Source organism: Schistocerca gregaria, chromosome X (genome assembly GCF_023897955.1).
Source record: "Schistocerca gregaria isolate iqSchGreg1 chromosome X, iqSchGreg1.2, whole genome shotgun sequence".
NCBI classification, from domain to species: Eukaryota; Metazoa; Arthropoda; class Insecta; order Orthoptera; family Acrididae; genus Schistocerca; species Schistocerca gregaria.
The window spans coordinates 830,976,184-831,001,520 of NC_064931.1; the positions used below are offsets into that span (position 1 = coordinate 830,976,184).

General features: G+C 38.3%; 1 protein-coding gene across 2 annotated transcripts in view; it reads right to left on the minus strand.

Moving 5' to 3' along the window:
* The window catches only part of LOC126299334 (uncharacterized), an 864,357-nt gene that overhangs the window by 523,667 nt on the left and 315,353 nt on the right, over positions 1 to 25,337 (minus strand). For both annotated transcript variants that reach the window (XM_049991164.1, XM_049991163.1), the window contains exon 9: positions 2,668 to 2,745. In XM_049991164.1, coding sequence (XP_049847121.1) covers positions 2,668 to 2,745 — 78 coding nt within the window. The remainder of the gene's footprint in view (positions 1 to 2,667; positions 2,746 to 25,337) is intronic.

A 25,337-nucleotide genomic window follows, 5' to 3' on the forward strand; every position in this document is an offset into this window, starting at 1 on the left:
AGTTCATGCTGCTGACAAGAGATGCCCTCACCCCTCTGCTGAAACTGCTTGCAAATTCACACCACTGGTTTTGGCAAACAGCGTGCGTGGGATACAGGTCACATGTGTGCATGCTGGAGTATTCTGCTATGGAGAACACAGTTGCCTCACTCTCTTGTGATCCAGACCTCAAACAGAACTGACATCTTTCATGGCAGGCAATGCCACCAGTTCTATGTTTCATGATTGGCCATCAACATAAGTTAACATGAACCACCTCCCCTTCTGCTGCCCATTTCAATTAGAAGTTCAATCTCCTAAACTGGCCTAAACCTAGTAACTTCCAACCCTAGGCGTGCTCATGTATACTCTACATTTGAATATATTCTCTTCATTTTATCCATTTTCCTGTTCTGTTATTTAACAGCAGCAATAGACATCCACTTACAAGCCCTGATCAAATGACCTGCTGTATGTTGTCATCATAAGCCATATGTAACAAACTTTCCCCCTCCTCCTGCTCATGTACATATCTGCAGAGCACAGGTGAAAAACAAACCAGACATTTGATGGAACATATATGGACAGGCAAGAAAATACAAAGTATAGGATTACGATTGCACCAGCAAGAGAATGCAGAGTATAATTACAAAAATTTCCTTTTGTTTAGTTAATTTCCCCATATTGTATCAAAATGTCAACAATAAATAACTTGCATAAATACAGAATAGGCATAATGTTAACTATTTAGACATATCCCTTTCATGAATAAGAGTTTGTAAATTTGATTAGTCAGAGTCTGTTTTTCCCAAGAAAACACTCATAAAAAGGGGGGAGGCTCATCTGATATTCAGGGTTGTCTTATACTCAAGTATAGACCATATTTTTCACTCTGCATAGGAGTGTGTGTAGTACTGAAACTTCCTAGCTGATCAAACAACATGCCAGACTTCATCTGGAAGCTAGCAGGCATCTTGTGTGTTCTTTATGTGTCTATCAGTGACTCAGCACCTACATTATTTGAAGCGTTAATATCTTTACTTATTAAATTACTCATAATATTCTTACTAGAGCCCAGATTTTCATGCACTGTCAAATCCAAAAACATGCATACATTCATACAATGTCATATCATTAAATACACATAATAAGGCAGATAAAGAATTACAATATGTGACAGAAAAATGATGTTTCTATGTCACAAGGAGTGACAGATGCATATTTAGGTGAGTATATTTCGGACAAAGTCTGATGAAGTTGATAGTTCTTTTAGACTTTTGCTACAAAATATTTTTTGTCTTCTTTTAAAACTCAGAATCAGGATGTGATCTGATAACTTTGTTATCTTAAAAACAGCAACACCCACTTCTCCACAGAATGATTGCAAAGATTTTTAACCTTTACAATAACTGTCCAGGACTCCAGGTGTGATTTGAAATTTTGGTATTTCCCAAGGAAAATGCACAAAATTTGATTTGATGTAAATATGGTCTTGCTTCATATCTTTTCCTTGAATATCAGTACCTTAAGGCTTTTCAGAAGAATGAACGAAACAGATGTATATTTCAGTAGATCTGTAAGAATTCAATGTCTCTTAATGACAACGTAACCAAAATTACCACAGTAAAAGATGACAGTGTTAATCCAGGTACCACACCTGGTTAAAAAAGGTTGTGGGGGCACAGCTAAATCTGAAAGAATATCTCTAAATCCAGCAACATGGACAAGTGCTTTTAAGAGTACCTTCAATTGGAAAAAAGGGCAGCATATGACTTAATGCTGTCAGCAGTTTCAAACCATTGTACTTTGTGTTTCAATTTTCCTTGTTTGTATCATTGTTTGTAACAGTGTATTCATACAATCAAATTTTAGAGTATCATTTCAGTTACATGATGTAGCGCATGGGGCAGCAATGTCTGACACTTGAAGTTATGATAAAAATATTTAACAGATTTCCCAGAATTCATCACATATGGAGAAGCATTGTGCAACAACAATAATAACAATAATAATACCCATTTTTAATTTAATTTTATTGTCACGAAGTATATTGACTTCTACCAAGCTGAAGTAGGGCACTTGAGCTCACTATGAAGTTTACAAACTGCAACAAATTCACAGAATTGCTTATGTTCTGCACCTTGGCATACTTCAATGAATAAATCTATAAAATATGGTGTCATGCACGTTATTGCAAAAAAAAAAGGTCAAAAATGTGATATAACATGCATTACAAGTGTCCCAAATCATACCATCTTCAAAATATACATTTAACCTGCAAATAGCCACACATGCTAAAATTCATGCAACTTGTGTTTACACTGAAATATGGACTCTAGTTATTAGACGCCTGCCTCAGAAAGTCAATAACTCTCACAGACTCATAATAATTTGAAATAAAATCATCTCAATAACCAGGAACATTCACACGCATACTTATAGTTATAGAATTAATTAATGCTGACTCCCAAACATCACATTCATTTCTTCCTAACAATTCCATTATGACAAATATCAAACAATCCCATTGAGAAGTATAACTATTTTTTGACTGGATCTGAGAAAAATTATATCTGCACGGTATACAAAGCACAGTTCACAGCATTACCCTGTCAATATTTATAGAAATCACATAAGTGAAAAACTGATTGTGAACATGACTACAGCATAGATATAGTGAATATATACCTGATTCGTTGTGGTCTCTGGGCCACCAGCTGGGTTTAAAATATTTCTTCTGTCTAGGCGATTCTGCATATGGTTCACCTGTAAGAAAATACAATACTGGTCAATGAAACTAAGCAGCTATCAAGAACATTTTGTAACTTTTGTAAACAAAGGAAAGGAAAAGAATGCAATATCATAGTCATATGACTGTCAGAAATGAACACTACCTGGTGCAGTTTATATAAATTAGGATTATGAACACCAAATTATGACCATCATCACCATCATCATCATCATCATCATCTACTACAAGTTAAGCTTTCAAAACACTGCAGAAATTACACCACTGGTCAGAATGACATCAAATTGCTATGGAATATTATCGGAGAAGAGGGAAAACATATAGGAGAAGAAAAAAAATAGTGTCAAAATTGATCAATAGATAGTGCTGTATGGCACAATACGTCAATGAAAACACCAGGCATGTGCACGACCCACTGAAGTTGGTATAAACACGACGGGTATATGGAAATTCCTCCTTTCGCATGAGCAACGTTCACCATGACTGTCTCAATGCACGATTGCGCTCTGCTTCTATAACTGTAATACATGAATGATGACTGTGCACACAAAGCTCTGCAGAAGTTCCAAACCCCGAAGGGCTTGAAAAAGGGTATTGGTCTGATGACTGCAGTGGGTCTGGAGAAAATGATTCAAAAATTATAGAAGAAGGATTCTTTTGGTGTGCAACATGCTAGAGGGAGGAAATGAATTGATTAGACATCAGAGGAAGCAGTGGTCACCGCAATGCGGGAGGAGATAATTAGTGGTGTACAAACGTGTAGTGCATGGAGAATTGCAAAAAACTGGACATACAAATGAGCATGGTGTGTAAAATCTTATGAAAAATCCTTCTTCGCTATCCATTAGAAATCATCCATGTCCACAAGTTGCTTCCTGTTGACCCACCAGCAAGAGAAAACACAGAATTGTCAAATATGAGCAACGGAAAATCCACATGCAAATCAACCAGTACCACTTCATCTTGCAACGGTCACTGTGTGTGTGGTGAGGGTTTACAGCATCATTTCATTTACCATAGCGCAAAATTTTTTCGAAGTGACAGGAGTGTCACATCCTGTTCCCTGTACCATCACTGGTAAGTGCTGTGAGTGTCTTTTGTGCAATGATGTCATTCCAGCTCTCCAACAGCATGGATGTGTGAATGGGATCATGTTTATGCAAGATGGCACCCCTCCACACATTGAAAATCCAGTTAACCAGCTGCTGAAGCACTTCAGAAATGCTAGAATCCTCAGCCTTCATTTCCCTACAGCCTGGCCATCCTCGTCAGCGGATTTCAATCTGTATGACTTTTGGCTTTGGGCTATCTGAAAGATGTTGTGTTCAGTGTTCCGATTGCCAACTTAGCTCCATTGAAGGCATGCCTTGTGGAACACATCCTGAACGTGACACCAGAAACACTTACATCAGTTGTGGAACATGCTGTTTCGCAATTTCAACTTGTTGCAGAAAACAGAGGACAGCATTTTGAACATTATTTGTACCAGTCACATAGAAATTAATAATCCAATTTGATTTTGATTGATGCTTTCTATGCAGTTTTTGTCTCAGGACAGTTAAAACCCAATTTTTCCCATCTGATGTGATATGACCTTGCCATGTTGGATGGGCTTACGTAACTAAGAGTATCACACTTGTAGGTCCATGCACATTGAGTAGTACAGTTTGTTCAATGTCAAACGTACAAATTAGACATTGTTGTGTGATTCATTTGTCATTTGTAGTAGAGCATCATTAAATTATGAAGCTTACAGTGCCATCTATTGCTACATTTTGTACTATTTATTTTTCTTCTGCCATATGTTTTCCTCCTTCTCCAATAATATTCTGTTGCAATTTGATGGTGTTCTGATCAGTAGTGGTATTCCTGCAGCAGTTTGAAAGTTTAACTTTAATTACAACAATCCTGTACTACTACTACAGTTCTATTCAGTTAAGTGTGATCAAGTGTATCGTCACAATTACAAATACCCAGTGAAGTTATCTACAATGTGGTTTTCATAAAGATCAAGTAATGCACAAGTTGAGGAGGCTACAGAGTCTTTGTTTCTGAGAATCTTCCCTTTGTCCATTACTGCACGTTTCAACAAATACTACAACAACCATTTAATTCTACAGTGCCATCTTCTCCGCACTATGCCATCTGTCTCTAGGGTACGAGGGCTCAGGAAAAAGTTTCGTATGCTAGTGAAAAAATCTATAAAAAATTGTCAGTGGATATCAGGCAGCAAACTGAACATTCTCAGTTATTTATGAACAAAGTAAAAGAACTTACCAGAACACTTGGCCTCAAGAATGTGATTCAGTATAACTCAAATAATTGCAAACAACTTGATGTTGTTAGTATAAGGAAAGCTGACAAGGGTCTGTGTAAAGTTAGATAAATTCTTTGTTTGAATTATTAAATAGTAATGGGTCCTTCGTGCTATTAGGGGTAGAGGTGGAAGTGCGAGGATGGGGGTGTGTGACAAATCTTGAGGTAATTACCATAACTGTATATATTTCGGGCGTATTATAGTATTTGAGGGTTGTAGCATCGCGCCTTTGTACCTGAATAGTGTAAATTCGCGTAGTCGTCTGTCTTCTGTTTTTGTTTTCAACAGTCAGTGTCGGTTGGTCACAGCCATTGTGCTCCCTGCCGCCGTTGGATAAGCAGCTGCAGCAGCAAGTCATATAACCCTAGCTTACTTATTTGTTAGATAGTTTAATTAATTTCTTTGCGTGTTTTTGGGTACTTGCATTGTTTAATTCATATATTTCGGGCGTATTATAGTATTTGACAGTTGTAGCATCGCGCTTTAGTGTTTACTTCGTAGATTATTATTTAAATTGCGTGTGAGTTTCGTATAGGAGGTGCAATTTCGAGTTTTAGTTACTGTAATCGTAAATTCAGCAGATTGTAGCGCAGTCGTTAGGCATTTGTACAGGTTAGTTGATACATTCTATGCGTGTTTCGCTTGCGTTATCTAGGCACGGACTCATGTTTCAGTAACTGTTGTTCAACATCGATTAGAATGGACAGGGACTGCGATTGCTGTGTTCGGATGAGGGCTGACTTGGCATCCCTTCGCTCACAGCTGCAATTGGCGCTGACTTCGGTCACGCAGCTTGAGGCTGTTGCCAATGGGCACCACTGTGGGGAGCCGGACTTGGGTATCACGGGGATGTCAACCTCGTCCCGTCTGTCCCCAGATCGGTCTGCTGCTGTGGTTGCCCCGGTTGCTGCCCGCAGTGGGGCTGAGCCCTCGCCTGTGGTTGATTGGGAGGTCGTTCCAAGGCATGGCAGGCAGGAAAGGCGTCCCCGGAGGCTGATCAAAAAGCCTCCCCGGTGCGTCTGACAAACCGGTTTCAGGCACTGTCTCTGGCTGAGCCAGATGCAGCTGCCTGCCCTGTTTCAGAGGATCATTCTCAGCCTTCAAGGTCCTGGCAATCGCAGAGGATGGGCTTACTGGTAGTTGGGAGCTCCAATGTTAGGCGCGTAATGGGGCCCCTTAGGGATACGGCAGCTAAGGAGGGGAAGAAATCCAGTGTGCACTCCGTGTGCATTCCGGGAGGAGTCATTCCTGATGTGGAAAGGGTCCTTCCGGATGCCATGAAGAGCACAGGGTGCAGCCAGCTGCAGGTGGTGGCACATGTCGGCACTAATGACGTGTGTCGCTTTGGATCTGAGGAAATTCTCTCTGGATTCCAGCGGCTATCTGATTTGGTGAAGGCTGCCGGTCTTGCTTACGAGATGAAGGCAGAGCTCACCATCTGCAGCATCGTTGACAGAGCCGACTGTGGACCTTTGGTGCAGAGCCGGGTGGAGGGTCTGAATCAGAGGCTCAGACGGTTCTGCGACCATATTGGCTGCAGATTCCTTGACTTGCGCCATAGGGTGGTGGGGTTTCGGGTTCCGCTGAATAGGTCAGGAGTTCACTACACTCAGCTGGTGGCTACACGGGTAGCGGAGGCTGTGTGGCGTGGACTGGGCGGTTTTTTAGGTTAGAAGGCCTCGGGAAAGTGCGGGATGGGCTGCAATGTCAAAGGGTGCTTGGCAATTACAGGACGTGCTTGGATCAAGGAACAGTCGGAATTATAGTTGTAAATTGTTGTAGTTGCGCTGGAAAAGTCCCTGAGCTTCAAGCGCTAATAGAAAGCACAGAAGCTGATATCGTTATAGGTACAGAAAGCTGGCTAAAGCCTGAAATAAGTTCTGCAGAAATTTTTACGAAGTCTCAGACGGTGTTCAGGAAAGATAGATTAGGCAGAATTGGTGGTGGAGTGTTTGTGTCTGTCAGTAGTGGTTTATCTTGTAGTGAAGTCGAAGTAGATACTCCGTGCGAATTGGTGTGGGTGGAGGTTATACTTAACAGCTGAATTAAGTTAATAATTGGCTCCTTCTACCGACCCCCAGACTCAGATGATACAGTTGCAGAACAGTTCAGAGAAAGTTTGAGTGTCATAACAAATAAATACCCCACTCATACGGTTATAGTTGGTGGGGACTTCAATCTACCCTCGGTATGTTGGCAAAAATACTTGTTCAAAACTGGTGGTAGGCAGAAAACGTCTTCCGAGATTGTCCTAAATGCTTTCTCCGAAAATTATTTCGAGCAGTTAGTCCACGAACTCATGCGAATTGTAAATGGTTACGAAAACACACTTGACCTCTTAGCCACAAACAATCCAGAGCTGATAGAGAGCATCATGACTGATACAGGGATTAGTGATCACAAGGTCATTGTAGCTAGGCTCAATACCATTTCTTCCAAATCCATCAGAAACAAACGCAAAATAATTTTATTTAAAAAAGCGGATAAAGTGCCACTAGAAGCCTTCCTAAAAGACAATTTCCATTCCTTCCGAACTGACTATGCGAATGTAGACGAGATGTGGCTCAAATTCAAAGGTATAGTAGCAACAGCAATTGAGATATTCATACCTCATAAATTGGTAAGAGATGGAACAGATCCCCCATGGTACACAAAAAAGGTCCGAACGCTGTTGCAGAGGCAACGGAAAAAGCATGCGAAGTTCAGAAGAACGCGAAATCCCGAAGATGGGCTAAAATTTACAGACACGCGAAATTTGGCACGTACTTCGATGCGAGATGCCTTTAATAGGTTCCACAACGAAACATTGTCTCGAAATTTGGTAGAAAATCCGAAGAAATTCTGGTCGTATGTAAAGTACACAAGCGGCAAGATGCAGTCAATACCTTCGCTGCGCAGTGCCGACGGTACTGTTATCGACGACTGTGCCACTAAAGCGGAGTTATTGAACGCAGTTTTCCGAAATTCCTTCACCAGGAAGACGAATGGAATATTCCAGAATTTGAAACACGAACATCTGCTAGCATGAGTGTCTTAGAAGTAGGTACCTTAGGGGTTGCGAAGCAACTCAAATCGCTTGATACGGGCAAGGCTTTAGGACCAGACTTTATACCGGTTAGGTTCCTTTCAGATTATGCTGATACTATTGCTCCCTACTTAGCACTCATATACAACCGCTCGCTCACCGATAGATCCGTACCTACAGATTGGAAAATTGCGCAGGTCGCACCAGTGTTCAAGAAGGGTAATAGGAGTAATCCATTTAACTACAGACCTATATCATTGACGTCGGTTTGCAGTAGGGTTTTGGAGCATATACTGTATTCAAACATTATGAATCACCTCGAAGGGAACGATCTATTGTCACGTAATCAGCATGGCTTCAGAAAACATCGCTCTTGTGCAACGCAGCTAGCTCTTTATTCGCACGAAGTAATGGCCGCTATCGATAGGGTCTCTCAAGTTGATTCCGTATTTCTAGATTTCCGGAAAGCTTTTGACACCGTTCCTCACAAGCGACTTCTAATCAAGCTGCGGAGCTATGGGGTATCGTCTCAGTTGTGTGACTGGATTCGTGATTTCCTGTCAGGAAGGTCGCAGTTTGTAGTAATAGACGGCAAATCATCGAGTAAAACTGAAGTGATATCAGGTGTTCCCCAGGGAAGCGTCCTGGGACCTCTACTGTTCCTGATCTATATAAATGACCTGGGTGACAATCTGAGCAGTTCTCTTAGACTGTTCGCAGATGATGCTGTAATTTACCGTCTAGTAAGGTCATCCGAAGACCAGTATCAGTTGCAAAGCGATTTAGAAGAGATTGCTGTATGGTGTGTCAGGTGGCAGTTGACGCTAAATAACGAAAAGTGTGAGATGATCCACATGAGTTCCAAAAGAAATCCGTTGGAATTCGATTACTCGATAAATAGTACAATTCTCAAGGCTGTCAATTCAACTAAGTACCTGGGTGTTAAAATTACGAACAACTTCAGTTGGAAGGACCACATAGATAATCTTGTCGGGAAGGCAAGCCAAAGGTTGCGTTTCATTGGCAGGACACTTAGAAGATGCAACAAGTCCACTAAAGAGACAGCTTACACTACACTCGTTCGTCCTCTGTTAGAATATTGCTGCGTGGTGTGGGATCCTTACCAGGTGGGATTGACGGAGGACATCGAAAGGGTGCAAAAAAGGGCAGCTCGTTTTGTATTATCACGTTATAGGGGAGAGAGTGTGGCAGATATGATACACGAGTTGGGATGGAAGTCATTACAGCATAGACGTTTTTCGTCACGGCGAGACCTTTTTACGAAATTTCAGTCACCAACTTTCTCTTCCGAATGCGAAAATATTTTGTTGAGCCCAACCTACATAGGTAGGAATGATCATCAAAATAAAATAAGAGAAATCAGAGCTCGAACAGAAAGGTTTAGGTGTTCGTTTTTCCCGCTCGCTGTTCGGGAGTGGAATAGTAGAGAGATAGTATGATTGTGGTTCGATGAACCCTCTGCCAAGCACTTAAATGTGAATTGCAGAGTAGTCATGTAGATGTAGATGTACATGTGAATAGATAGGTCTAGTCATAGTCTGCTATCAGTATATATAACTATCAGCATGGGATCCACCAGTATGAAACACAGATGTGAACTTGTAGGCTGTCACCTTTCCAAGCTGCTGGCGACGACATCACAGATATGCAAGGTAAACTGTTTAACCACAACCATAAGAAAACTGCATTTATCGTCAACTACATCTCTGACAGCTGCCACAGTCATACATGTCACAAGTCTTGCCACTGGACGTGCAAGAGGCACTGCAATTAGTGCTCTTCAGGTCATAGTACTGAGGTTGATTGCCACTGCATCAATCACGGCTCTCGTTGCCCAGTGCTGTCATACACAGAGCCTTATGTACTAATCTTCACTCTGAGTGCTGCCCGTATTCACTACAGTAGCTTCTGATGGGATATTTATGAGGGAAGGTATTTATTATACAAAATACAAATGTAACCCACCCCTTCTCTCTCTCTCTCTCTCTCTCTCTCTCTCTCTCTCTCTCTCTCTCTCTCTCTCTATCACTCTTCTCTCTCTTGCCATACATGGCAACCCTTGTGGGGAATATTTCTGAAGTTGAAGTGCTTTCAAATGAGGAGGCTAACTTTTATGCCTTTATTAAAAAGAACTGTACCCAATTAGCGAACTGTGGAAAGACTGTGTACATGTGAACTGTAAATGGCTAGAGAACTGCTTAAGAACTGTGATAAATAGGCTATTAACAGTGTTTGAATTGTTGTTGAGCTGTTGTTGAACTATAATGATTGATGAAACTAAATCAAATTTTTTGTTGCTATGGAAGTAATATTAGTGTAAATCAGAAATAGGAAGTGTTGAAGTGCTACGATAATAAAAGTAATGTTGTGTGCATGGTCAATGGGATTACATTGTAAATCATCACTTAAAGATTCGTCATACTACAAAATGGTGCAGCGTCCATAGCAGCATGAGACATCCATGGACAACATGCGCAGTGACAGCACATAGTGGTGAGTGCAGTTAGCAGTATAGGGCACATCTGAAGTGTCTGTTTCAGCACACAACAACAGCAGAATTACAACTAGGGGTGCAGCCAACAGCTGTGAGAATCAGCAATAATACGTCAAGGAAGAAAAGTAGATTAAGTTTTATTCTTGCACATAGCAGTCTAAGATTTGTAATTGGAACATCAGTAATAGTAAAATGTCTGGATAAAAGAATCAATATGTGCTCTTAGCAGTAGAAAAGGAATTCAGTCGCACAGCAGTAGGAATGAGACGGTGGGTCAGATACAAATATATGGTAGTGAAATCAAATATGGGTTTAATTTTATGTCAATTTCAGTCAAAAATAATTTTAGTAAAAACATATATTCAGACATTGGTGTTAAATCTGAAATAGAGAATTAAAAAACCAATAATCTCACTGAGAATTTTGAAGTAGCCACAATGATTTCAATGGTAATGTAGAATTAATTAATACTGAAGACAGTAAAATGTAGATTTAGTGGCAAACAATGATAATGTAAACCCAAAATGTGTAGTACCTAGTCAGAATGAAGTGATTGACTGGAATGACGATATCAGAGAAAATGACTCTGATGTCAACATTACTAATGAGCCAACAGATGAGTTACATACATTAAGTTATCATACAGCATCAGCTGACACCTCATAAGTTCAGTATGAAGATCAGTATATGATGTCTATGCAAAAATTAATTTTGCAAAAACAAAAAGTTGCACAAAAGAAAACAGATAATGGATTAAAGGAAATTAATGTGGGAACAGCACAACTTAATACTAAGTTTGTTGGACTGGAACAAACAGTTAGAAACTAGATTACGAAACACAAGAATAGGGTAAGAAATTAGAAGTTTGTAAGTCAGAAATTAATAAGTAGATTGACCATGAAATCAAAGATCTGCAGGAACAAAATGGAGTAACACAAAACAACAATTAATGACATTAATAACATAAAGCAAGAGCAAAGCAAATCTATCAAAGCATATAATGATAAATGTAGAATATACTGTAATACTTTATAAAGTATCAATAATGACCATGAAATACTTAGTCGTAATATTTCACATGTAGAATCTTCTTGTAAAGGCAACACAAGCATGATTCAGTGAAAACTGAAAAGACAGCAGAACAATACAAAATCATACTCGTGGCTAGTAGGTTCGAAGGAGAAGCAAAATCATGGGGAACACGGGTCAGCAACACATGTAAATCATATAAAGTATTTGTTGAAGCATAATTGAATAAATACTGGTCTTGCAGCACACAAAACAGAGTGATAAGTGATGTAGTTGCAGAAAAAAGGTTTTGTGGTGAAAAAGCCATTATGCTACAAATTAATAAGAGTAAGGTACTAGGGATGGGAAGGGAAAATTGGTACAGCTGATTCATGAAAGTATAGAGGTAGATCTCGGGCCACACATGGTCAAATACCTGTTGTTACAGGTAGGAAAAGTAGGTTTCAGCAAAAATTCTCTAAAACAAATATAACACCAATAAATAGTGTTGCACTAAATACAATGTTGTTACTTCGAACCACAGATAATGAATCCAATAGAACTGTCTAACAAAAAGAAAAAAACTCAGTAGACTAGTGTGTACTGAAACAATGCGTAGGGACTATACGAGGCCCCTTAACAAATATAATAAATGAATCGGTAAACATTAGAGACATTTCCAGAGCAGTTAAAACATGCAAGAGATGGACCTCTGTTTAAGAAAGGTACTGCAGAATACATAGAAAATTACCAGCTTATTTCCCTGCTGCCAGCATTCTCAAAAATAATAGAAGCAATTATGAAAGACAGAGTAACGAATTACCTGAATAAAAATAATCTTTTAAGTGAATCACAGGTTGTTTTCCAAAGTAACAAAAATACAAATTGAGGCATATTAGAATTCAGAAAAGTTGTACTTGATGCTCTTGATAAGGATGAGTGTGTTACAGAAATATTTTTGGATCTTTCTTAGGTGTGTGATACAGTTGACCACAAGATACTATTAAATAAGTTAGAAGCAATAGGAATAAGAGGGGTACCTAATGAGTGGTTTAGGTCATACGTAACAGATAGGGTACAAAGCGTGAAGATAACACATACTTCAAATAAATCTAAACATTTGGTAAAACATTTATTAGAATCAAAATACATTAATATAGGGGTTCCGCAAGGTAGCATATTAGGACCAATACTGTTCCTAATATACAATAATGACATTCCCAGTAGTGGTACTCATGTTGAAAAAATTCTCTTCACTAAAGACAGCAATATTACAGTCACTGAGAAAACAAAAGAACTCCTTGCCGAGAAAGCAAATGAAACTCTCAAGGAAGTTTATGATTGGTCAATAAGCAATAAAGTGTTATTGAACATAAAGAAAACTAATGCCATGAATTTCAGTTTGAAGAGGAAAAATGACAATGTCAAATTAAATGTAGATGGCACCTCTATAGACTCTGTAACAAATGCAAAAGTTCTAAGATTGAATATTGATTCTCAGTTGAAGTGGTGTGAACTCATAAAGGCACTTGCAAACAGAATCTTATCAGCATGATATGCCCTTACAATCCTATCATCAGTGTGTAACATGCAGTGTCTTTTACTTACATATTATTCATATGTACACTCAATTCTTAGCTATGGCAATCTTTTTATGGGGAACAAATGCACAAAATATGAACACAATTTTCAAACTCCAGAAACGAGCCATAAGGATAATAACCAAAAATACTGGTCAAGCTCATTGTAAAGATCTGTTCAAAACACTGAGGATTTTAACTGGTACACGTGACTACATTTATCAGTCAGTTGCACACATCAAAAATAACATTGGTAATTACTGCACAAACAGCTCTGCCCATGACCATGCAACAAGAGACAGACTCAACTTACATCTAGAAGAAAAAATAAACATAACCCTCAAAATAGCATTTTCTACCAAGGAATAAAACTACACAATAAATTACCAAAAGGGATTAATGAAATTGCAAAAATTCACTTACTTAAAAAGTCAGCTAAAAAGTGCCTTTTATGCAATACATTTTATACATTGAAGGTTTACTTAGAGAAAAAAGTAGCAGTTACATAAAAAAATTATATCAATAAATAATAATACATGGAACATTCCACATAAAACGTCACTTTATGTTTTTTCCCAACTTTTTCCTTTCTAGAAATACTTACCCCCAACCTACGCATAGCACAATACTAACAACTCTTCCTCATTCAGAACTCAACATCTCACTCATTATGGAGGGATGCTGACCCAGTTTTCCAGGATAGCAAATGGGAAGTAGCAGTACAGAAAATGGCCCATAGATCACCAGTGTGTGTGTGTGTGTGTGTGTGTGTGTGTGTGTGTGTGTGTGTGTGGTATACCAGGAGCAAATCTAATGATTGTCTCTAACTAGAAGTCTGTAAATATATGTGTATACAAATTAGCTTATTTTAAATTGATCTAAACTGGTAAATTCTTTGACATGTCCTATATCCTTGTAATAAGAGACCTACAGATGAATGAAGCTACTGCTGCTACTACTTCTACTACTACTGTTAGTACTAAGATCCCAAACTGAAGTTCAATGGCATCAAGATATCAATAAACACAGACATGATAGTCACTTTCTGTCAGAGACTGCTAGCAAAAAATGGTCAAAAGTATACTGCATTCGGCCATGGGAAACAAAGTTATCAGTTCACCTCTAAGAAGCATCATATGTGGGTAGGTCAGGTGGTTGGTTTTGAGAAAGTTGTGATTGAAGCACCTCATTCCATCACAGGGATACCACCACAAAAAGTTTTACATGAAATATCAATCAATGACATGACAAAATATTATGAAGTTCTTTGTATTGTTACATCTTTGATGGTTACCAGGTTTCCAAATTAACTGACTTTTTCCTGCTGTTAGTTCTTCTCCTTCTTTCATTCAGAACCATATCTGTTCCCTTTAACATTCTTCACTATTATAGTTAAGATGAGAATATTTCTTTGTACTGAATGTGATAAAAAAATTATCCAAGCAGAATAAACATCTGTACAGAGTGGCAGCCAGTCAAGGAATATTTTAGGGAACTGATTTTAAAATTTTTATTTAGAAGTCCCCAGTCAAATCTGTACAAGTTTTCTCCCACAGCAACTCCTGCTGTGCTTATGTACCAAGTTGCCTGCCTTTCAGAACAAAGGCAGACTGCTGCTGACAAGAGACATCCTCAGCAATCTGCTGAAACTGCTAGTGAATTCACACCATCAGTTTTAGCCAATAGCATCCATGGGATAAAGGCAATGTGTATGGATGCTGCAGCATTGTGCAGTGCAGAAATCAGTTGGCTCAGTCTGTTGTGATCCAGACCTTGAGCAGAACAGACATCTTTCATGGCAGGCAATCCTCTGGCTCTGCATTTCATAACCGGCCACCAACATAACTTAACATGAACCGCCTCCTCATCTGTTGCCCATTTATTTAGTTGTTGGTCCTCTTAGACTGGCCTAAACCTGTTAACTTCCTCCCAAGGCATACACTTTGTATACTACACATTTGAATATATTCTATTTAGTTACCTAATTTCCTGTTCTGTCATTTAACAGCAGCCCTGGATGCCCACTTGAAAGACCTGATCTTTCGACTTGTTGTACATTGTAGTCGTAAGCTGTATGCAACAACCTTCGAACCCACTCCCTCCCCATGTACACTGGTATCAGAAACATGATTAGTTCCCACCTTTCAGCCCACAGGGCAGTTGTTTACTTTTTGTTCTTGTTTGATTTTGTGTGGTCAGTCAGAACTCATGACTGTTATTCCACTGGGAGCCGAGCCTGGGTGCTGCAGTGCATCGTATACAGTGCCACACCAGATACTGCATCTGCACATACCAGCATCTGCCATCCTGTCGCAGCGCACTGCTCTGACTACACTGAGCTGCATCTCATTGCACAAGTACATGCTGTGAGCATGGCGGCCCCATTTGATTGTTGCTTCCATTGAACCTGTTTACTGTAGTAAATTTCTTATACATGTTTTAAACTCTGTTGTTGTTGAAGTATTTCATGCTTAGTTGTTGTGACGAGAAGTTTCTTAAGATATATTTTTGAGAGTTTTCAATTAATCTTCAGGGATGTGCAGATAGCACATTGTGTTCGACAACCACAGAGTTCCCAGCTGCTCATGACACTTTTTTCCATTTCATTTTCATGTCATGATCCATTCTATTTTTTTTCTTCTCTTCTGTAAGCATCATTTCTGTGATCCCTGATGAAAGTAGGCTCCTATTCCTTGCTCCATGGATGTGAGCACCTTAAGGGCTCTATAGACCCTATACCTCCAAACTGCAACTTCAAGGTTTCCAAAATCGTTGGTGCATTACATCTTTTTACCTTGATGAGGATTTGTTTTTATTGAAAGTCCGAGCACAGACGTGAAATCAGTGTCTAGGCCTTGTAAGAAATGTGGAAAACCATAGAGCCTAATGAACCTGGTATTGTCTATCAGTTTACTATTTGTATTAGGTGACTTGAGGCCCCAAATGCACACACAGTCTTAATCATACAATGAGCACTTGTGTTGCCAAAGTCGACAGGATGCAGTGTGACATGCTGGATTGCAGAATGAAAGGAATGAACATTTTCTGCTTTCTCTTTCTCTTGTTTCTGCATATCTCTACTTTCTCTTTGCTGACCTTTTATTCTTTTTCTGTCCATGCCTTCTGTTTTCCATAAGAAGTAGCTGCTTGTCTGGTTAACTCAATGCATAAAGCAAAAATGTATTAAGAATGTACCATAACAAGAGTTCTAATGAATGATGATGAAGAACTGATCTGTTGTACACCTGTAAGTTGATAAGAAAGGATATGATAACTTGTGGCTGTTATCTCCCAGAGGGTAATGAACTTTTGTTGATATGGTGAGATGTAAGACATTGTTTTATTTAGGTTACTTGTGAGCAGACAAGAGGTCTCGTCATTCATGTGATCAAAGGCAATTATGAACAGGGTAGGGTTCTTCTGCCAGCTGTTTCAAGTGATGTTATTTCTGTTGTACAGATAATGTTTTGCTGTGGTAGCTGAGGAGGATACAATAAATGCTAATTATGTTGCTAAATGTGTGACTGAAGATGATTCAGTGATGTTAAATTGTCTATTTTATGCTGCCACACCTACAAGTCAGAGCAGAACTGTTAACCATGATTCATTTTAGCATGCAGTGACCTTCCAGTTGAAATAATTTTTTTGGAGTCGTTTAAATTGCAGGCTATGTTACCAGTGAAGTCTTACTAATGCAGAGACCACATGGTGCAAATCCATGGACTGCCACAGCTGTAGCCTTGTGATAAGCCAGCCACATCCCAGCACGCTACAACTTTTCTTACCCTTCTTCATCTTGTCTGTCATAGTTAAGTCTAATTTTTCTATTATGGTATGATTTATAAGTAACAAACTGCATAGCTTTTCAGTGACAATGTACTGAGAGTATTATATAGAGTATAAATATTAGTGGTTGTCACATTGCAGTGGTACCAGTTGAGTCTAACAGCAGATTGGGTTTCACTAGACATGACCTGCACCTCAGTAGCTATGGGAAGGGGAAGTTAGCAAAGCTTATAGGTAACAGTGTGGCTGGATTACTCATGGAAGAATGCCTGTTGTACTTGGTGTTAGAGCTGCACCTTTTTTAGATTGAAGTCAGCTCATAGGTATACCTGCTTACAGGAAGTCCCTCTAGCATAGGAATCACCTTCAGAGAATCTCAGGCAGCCAAGTAGAGAAGAATTACGATATTTCATCAAAATATAAGAGGTATTAAAGATAAAGCTAGTGAACTGCTTATATATGTTGACTCTGAAATTATTGATATGTTGGAGCACCACTTAAATAATTTGACAATTCTGAGGCTTCCTTTACCAGGATACAGATTCGCTGGTTGTTTTTCAAGGAGTTCCTTGTGGGGTTGGGGAGTGGCTATGTACATAAAAAACAGTATTCCATTTGAATTCGTAGATGTATCATGGCACTGCACTGAACAGGTATTTGAATGCTGTGCAGGGGCAGTTGAACTCAGAAAAACAATACTTGTAATTGTTGTTGTTTATTGGTCTGCTAACTCTGACCTGTGAGAATTTCTGGTCAAGCTACAAGTGGTTCTTGATTCACTTCATACTAAGTACCAGAAATTAGTTATATGTGGTGACTTCAATATTAATTTTGTATATGATGGTGCGAGAAAAAGGATGTTGGTAGGTCTCATAAATTCATATGAGATGATGCAGAGTGTGGTCTTCCCAACCAGGGTGCAGGGGAATGCACAATATTTTTATTCATTTTTCTTTACTAGATGGGAAATCTCTTAGTAAAAGGGTGAATGGGCTTTCAGATCATGATGACCAAATTATGACACTAAAATTCTTTTGCATTCAAACAAACATTACATATAATTACAAACTATTTAGGAAAAATACTCCAATGGTAAAAGAGTGTTTTTCAAACCTCGTTAAAGAACAAGAGTGGCAGGGTGTTTCTAATAGTACAAGGTAAATAATACAATTCTCAAGGCTACCAATTCAACGAAGTACCTGGGTGTTAAAATTATGAACAACTTGAGTTGGAAAGGCCACATAGATGATATTGTGGGGAAGGCGAGCCAAAGGTTGCGTTTCATTGGTAGGACACTTAGAAGATGCAACAAGTCTACTAAAGAGACAGCTTACACTACACTCATTCGTCCTCTGTTAGAATATTGCTACACGGTGTGGGATCCCTACCAGGTGGGATTTACGAAGGACACTAAAGGGTGCAAAAAAGGGCAGCACATTTTGTATTATAGGGGAGAGGCAGATATGATATGCGAGTTGGGATGGAAGTCATTAAAGCAAAGACTTTTTCGTCGCGGTGAGATCTATTTACGAAATTTTCTGAATGTGAAAATATTTTGTTGAGCCCAACATACATAGGTAGGAATGGTCATCAAAATAAAATAAGAGAAATCAGAGCTTGAACAGAAAGGTTTAGGTGTTCATTTTTCCCATGCGCTGTTCAGGATTGGAAGTGTAGAGAGATAGTATGATTGTGGTTCGATGTACCCTCTGCCAAGCACTTAAATGTGAATTGCAGAGTAATCATGTAGATGTAGATGCAGATGTAGATGTAATGCCGTGACATAGATGACATATGTAACACTTTCCTTAACTCATTTTGCATGCTCTATGAGAGCTGCTTTCCATTAGTGTGTTCTAAATGTGCTATTAGCAGTGAAAGGTAGCCTGGATAGCTAACTAGCGGGATAAGGATATCATGTAGAATAAAGTGGGAATTATATCAAAATGTTAGAAATAGTCACAATCGAGCAACAGTAGCTCATTACAAACAGTATTGTAAGGTGCTTAAAATGTTAGGAAGGAAAAGAGTATGTGGCATGCAAATAGAATAGCTAATTCACAGGATAAAATTAAAACCATACGGTCAGTTGTGAAGGAAGTGTCTGGTCAGCAGCTCAAGGTTGACATTATAAAGTCAGTTTGTAGTAAACATATTTCTGTTACTGGTAAGTCAGATATATGTACAGTGTTTAACAATCATTTTCTGACCACTGCTGGTGAATTAAATAAAAATATAACATCTACAGGGAATCATATAACTGTCTTGGAAAATGCCTTTCCGAGACTTATGTCTGAAATACTGCCTTGTGATACTGACAAGGAGTGGATTAGGTCAATAATTAAACCACCAATGACTAAGGACTTTCATGGATATGATAGAATGCCTATCAGAATATTAAAGTACTGTGGTGCACATTTTAGCCCTATACTTCCCCATATTTGTAATTTTTCCTTTAAGAATGGTCAGTTTCCTGAATGACTGCAGTCCTCAGTAGTAAAGCCACTTTATGAAAAGGGAGAAAGGGATAATGTAAACAATTTTGGACCTATTTCTTTGCCATCAGTGTTTGCTTAGGTTATTAAAAAGGTTGTGTATGTAAGGATAATTTATCATTTTATATCACATAATTTGCTGTTAAATGTACAGTTTGACTTTATAACTGATTCACAACTGAAAATGGTATATTCTCTTTTCTGTGGATGGACTAAACAAAAAGTTTCAAAATCTAGGCTTTTTTTATATTTAACTTAGGGGTTTGATTGTGTTGATCACAAATAATTGCTCCAGAAGTTGGACCATTACGGAATACGGGAAGTAGCTCACAATAGGTTCACCTTTTGCTTTAGCAACAGACAGCAAAATGTCTTTAGTCACAGTGTTGAGAAAGGCTGTGATGTGGGGAGTGGGCTCAGTGTTGGGGCCACTTCTGTTCCTTATTTATATAAATAATATGCCCTTTAGCATTACAGTGAATTCTAAAATATTTGTGTTTGCTGATGACACTAGCTTCATAGTAAAGGATGCTGTGTGCAACAATGGCTTGATTTCAAATATTGCAGTTCATGAGACACATTCATGGCTTGTAGAAAATAAACTAACCCTAAATCACAGAAGACTCAGTTTTTACAGTTTCTAACACACAGTACAACAAAAATTTAAGGTTTTAATTTCATATAATGGGCATACGATTAGTGAAATTGAACAGTTTATTATTGCTAGGTGTTCATATAGATTGTAAACTATCATGGAAAGGTCTTGTTCACAATCTTATTCCAAGGCTTAATTCTGCCATTTTTACTTTTTGAACGGTATCTGAAATAAGGATCATTCAACATGAAAATTAGTCTACTTTGCTTATTTTCATTTGGTGATGTCATATGGTATTATATTTTGTGGTAATTCTTCCCATTCTCAAAGGATATTTTTGTCTCAGAAATAAGTGGTGTAAGATTGCGAATCTCTTGTTGACCCCTGTTCACTAGTCTGGCAATTCAGACATTGGTGTCCCAATATCTAAATATTCTTTACTGTCGTCAGCTTATTCCCAAGAATTAGCAGCTTTCACTCAGTTAATACTAGGAAGAAATAAAATCTGCATTTGTGTTGTACTTCCTTAACTTTTCTGCAGAAAGGTCTGCAGTATACTACTGCACCCATTTTCAGTAAGCTATCACAAGAATTCAAAAATCTTTGCAGTAATCCACACCCTTTCAAATCAAAACTGATGAGTTTTGTCATGGGTCACTCCTTCTATTCTGTCAAGAAGTTCCTTTAAAAATTAAACTGGTTCCTATTTTAAATTGCTGATTGCATTTACTCAAACTTATGGCTTGACTTTTTGGCTTCAAAAGGTTTTATTTCATCTGTTATTACTTTTATGTTGTAATTTAATGTACTGACACATTACATGACCTTGGAGATTTACTCTGCAATTTGGTCCAACGGAACTAGACATATAAATAAATAAATAAGTGACCATTAATAATATTTAAGGATGCCCAAGGTACACTTCTATTTGTATTATGTAGGAAGTTTATGTATTTCTGAAGAGTTTGAGGTGTTTAAAGGTACCGTCTATCATCTACTGTATAGATCTTTGTCATGTGATGAATTTAATTACTTTTGACGTTCAGCTTTGTTGTAGAATTTTGGTGTTATAATATATTTCACTTGTAGATCTCTTTTATTTACAAGACTTTTATTTTTTCTTTCAAATGAATGTGTCAAGTTTACCTTACTAAAGTTTTCCAAAATGCTACTTATTACAAGTCTGCTTCACTGAATGTTTCATTTTGTTGTCAAATCTAGAATGGTTCGACCCTCTTTGAGGCGTCTGTTATACTCATTTTTAACTGTTCAAAGGACAATCATATATAAAATCTTCAACTGATTTTTGTTACTGATATTCCATTGCTCTGTGGATGAGCCAAGTCCACTGTCAGTTCAAAAGGATTTATTTCCTGTTTTCATTCAAGGTGTCACTAAGAATTGAAAATAATTGCACTTTTGAATCCTTATATCCTTTGAATTGACTGTTTTCCTTCAGTCTCTCTTTACAAATCTTTCCTGTCCTGTGTCCGCAGCAATCAATATTTACTTGTTCTTTACCTATGTGTTTTACCCAGCATATTAAGTCCTGCAGTACTCTATCACAAGCTCCAACAATTAAATACCAAAATTTCTGTTGGCTTGAGGTGACTCTGTTGTACATTTTATGCAGACAACTAATTCCTAAAATAACTGGCCAGTGTTTTCTAAATTTTGTGTTTGCTGAAATTCAACACAGAGATGCACTCTGCTCCATATTTCTGCTTTAAATTTAAAACAAGTACTGTACTAATGATCTGAACTAACTCGTTACATTTTTTATCATACAAAAATTAAGATCTCTTCTGTGCAAATCTGGTGTCGCTGGGTGTGGATTATTACTGGAGTTTGATTGTCTGTTAGCCAGCATTGTCTTCCTATATTTTTATGCATACGTAGTATTATACTGCAGGTACACACAACTAGCTGTGCTTCAAGGAACGTTTGCTTCTAGATCGCCACCTCCCCCTCACCCTTCACTCTTCCTCCTCTTTTGCCCGTACCTCTCTGATCTTTCCCCTCTCGCAAGACATGCGTTACACCATAGATAATACCCCACTCCATCACCCTAATAGAGAGAAGTGCCATTAAATTTATTCAATGCCACACACGCATAGTTCTCCTTCCCTGCCGGATAACCCACATGCTCTTCTCCCATCAGTTGGAAGTTTGTTTACGAACAATGCATGTGTTTCTGTCGAACAGAACCACATTCTAGCCGTGAACCTTTTCATATTTTACTAACTGATTATAAACTCACTGCAGTCTTTCCCTTCCTCATGTGAAGTGTTATGGATGGATAAGGATAGGGAATTATTTTTATTAGAGTTTGTCTTGTGTTTCTCCATGTCTACAACGTTGTTTTACAAGCTTATTTTATGCCGTGTGACAGTCCCATGGTAATCTGAAAACAGTAAACTCTAAGATCAGGGGACAAGACAGTTAGATTTTCCACAACTTTGTCATTTTAGAGGAAAAAATAAGGTTGTAACCAATCCTCATTTTCAAATGACAATCAAACAAGTGCTGTTCTGGTCTTTTCCTTTAGTTTTTCTGGTTGTAATTTTAATTATAGAGAACAGTTTGTTGATAATTAATGTTTGTAAAACACTGCAGTTGAGTGGAACTACTGGGAAAAATATTAAATCTATGTGTTACTCTAAGCATTAGATCTTGTACTTTCTTGGTGTATATTCATATTTTATCTCCTTAAATTAATGTCAATTAATATATTTTCCTGAGGTTTTCTGCTAAAGGGATTTAGAGTAGTACCATGGTTTTTACGAGTTAGTGGGCAGTATTTTTACATAATTCTAATTGATATTAACGATTTATCACATATCTGGCCTCTCAAGTACTTTTGCCTTATGTTCTTTTTATAAATGTGATGTAATGATGTGACACACATTGATGATTTCATTTTGTGCTTCTGTTGGTTAGATAAGCATTTAAAGCACTATGTGGTTTCTACAATTAATGAGTGTAAGTCAAAACTGTGTTATGACTATGAAACCCTTACACAAAGTGCACTCATCCCACAAATATTTAAGGTCACATCAGATCCTCATTTGGCAGGTGGACAATATTGTGTTCTATGTTGAGCACTAACTTATGAGAAATATTAATTATAGCTACCCATTTTGAAACCTATATTATTAGTCAGACAAGTCACCCTTCAGAAGACTACTTGGTCACATTTCAACCTTGATAACTATCATTTGTCTCACAAGGGGAGGCCGCCAATTGTGAAATTCAGATTCGATTCATTCTGCGCATGATAAAATCTCATGGTCAGAGGTGTAATGTGGCAAAGCACCAAGATGCACTTCTCAGCCGTTGTCGAGAAAATCGACAGTTAAAAGAAACTTTTGCGGTGAAATACTCTCTATGATTAGTCATTTTTTACAGCGTCGTGGCGCATTGGTAAGCACTCGGGTTCGTAATCCGAAGGTCAGATGTTGAATGGGCCGAAACGAGCCGTTGCATAACAGCGTAGTTGCCTGCTAACTTCAAAAGAAGGTAGATGCGGTCCCTAGTGAAACTTATAACATCGTCGAAAATCAGTGCGTACATGAGAGCTTTGGTACATCCTGTTAAACAAACGGAAAAATGGAGGTGGTTCAATTGGAGAGCGATCCGGGCCCTTCGCATGAAAGTAATGTGATTGAAGAAGATCCTATACACAGTGAAGTGGTGAAACAACAATTGAAAGATGTGTTGGTGTATTTTGAAAGCCTCCTTCATAACAGTAATCGCATTGCAACAGAACCGTCATCATCAATCAATAAAGAAGCCATGGTAATTGGGGAAGAAATGTTCCAGAATATGCTCCAAATGCTTGCCAAAAAAACCCTCGTTCATGATGAGGAACTGATATACATTAATGAAATTGATGATAATAATGCCTATGAAGACGTTGAAATGAGTCCCATTGACAACGAATCATCAGACGAATATGAGCTGGATGAGAAGAAAAAAAAAGGGGTACAGCTATATTTCTTGGATTGCAAAATTAGAGCTGTCAATCTGGCCAAAGAAAATCCTAACTCTATAAAAAAAAAAAGGGGGTGCTCTCGTTTGACAAATATGGGCTATTTATCAAGGTGGGAAGAGCAAATCAAACGTGGCGGTAGAAAATTTGATAAATATTGTACCATCAATTCATGGGTGCATGATCGCTTCGTAGAAGCTTGACAAAACTTCCAGCAAGTTACTACCAGAAACCTGCAGCAATGGGCCTTGGGCACTGGAGTCAGTTCCCAGATTTCAACTTCAAAGCTTCAAAAACATGGGTCACTGAATTTAAAAAGAAGCATGGGATTCGGCAACAGAATATCACAAAATTTGTTTCCCGGTAAGAGATGGCTACCCAAGACGAAATTTTGGCCTCAGCCGACACATTTCAGATCCAGACATGAATGTTGATAACTAACTTTGACAAAGGTTTCATAATTAATACTGATCAAACAGGTACGTACAGAGCTGTTCACAAATGTCATATGACATGATGATAGAATATGATTATCTGATATATGATAGACAATACAGATTTCGTATATTTGTTATATAAATGATATTTTTATATTTTGTTTTTTTTCAGAGTGCCAGTACTAGTCACACATTCAACAGAACTATCACCGAAAAAGGGTCAAAGGGTGTCCTGGTAACCCGACACGACATGAACAAGGTGACGCATTCGTATACGGCACAACATTCAATCACGATGTCTGGACGAGTTTTGTCTCTTGTTTACATATGCCTCCAAGAGTCCACAGGTATGTTTGGACCCAGAGTACAGAAGACAGTCAACGAGTACGCCAAGAAGTATACCAACGTTGTTATTACATCCTCCAAATCCGGTAAACTAACAACAGGTTTGTTCATGGACTTCTTGATTAATGCTTTGCAACCATATGTACAAAAGAAAGAATTTCTCCTTCTGATCGACTCTTGGGGTGGGCAAACGAACCAGGCATTATATGATGAGATGTTCCAGGACAATGAGAAGTTACCAATGTGCACTATAAAAGTCATTCCTCCAAAGTGCACTCCTCTCGTCCAACCGTGTGACGTGTATTTTTACTGGCAGGTAAAAAAATTGATCAAGCACCTTCAAAATTGTGCTTTTTTAATCTAGCAAAACCATGACATCAACTCCAGTAATGATTGTAGAAAAATCCAATCCATTGTCCAGCACCAATTGTCTTCTCCGATTTGTGCCGATATGATACGATACGCATGGTATGCATCACACCTGACGAACGATTGAACAATTTTTCACAATGTCA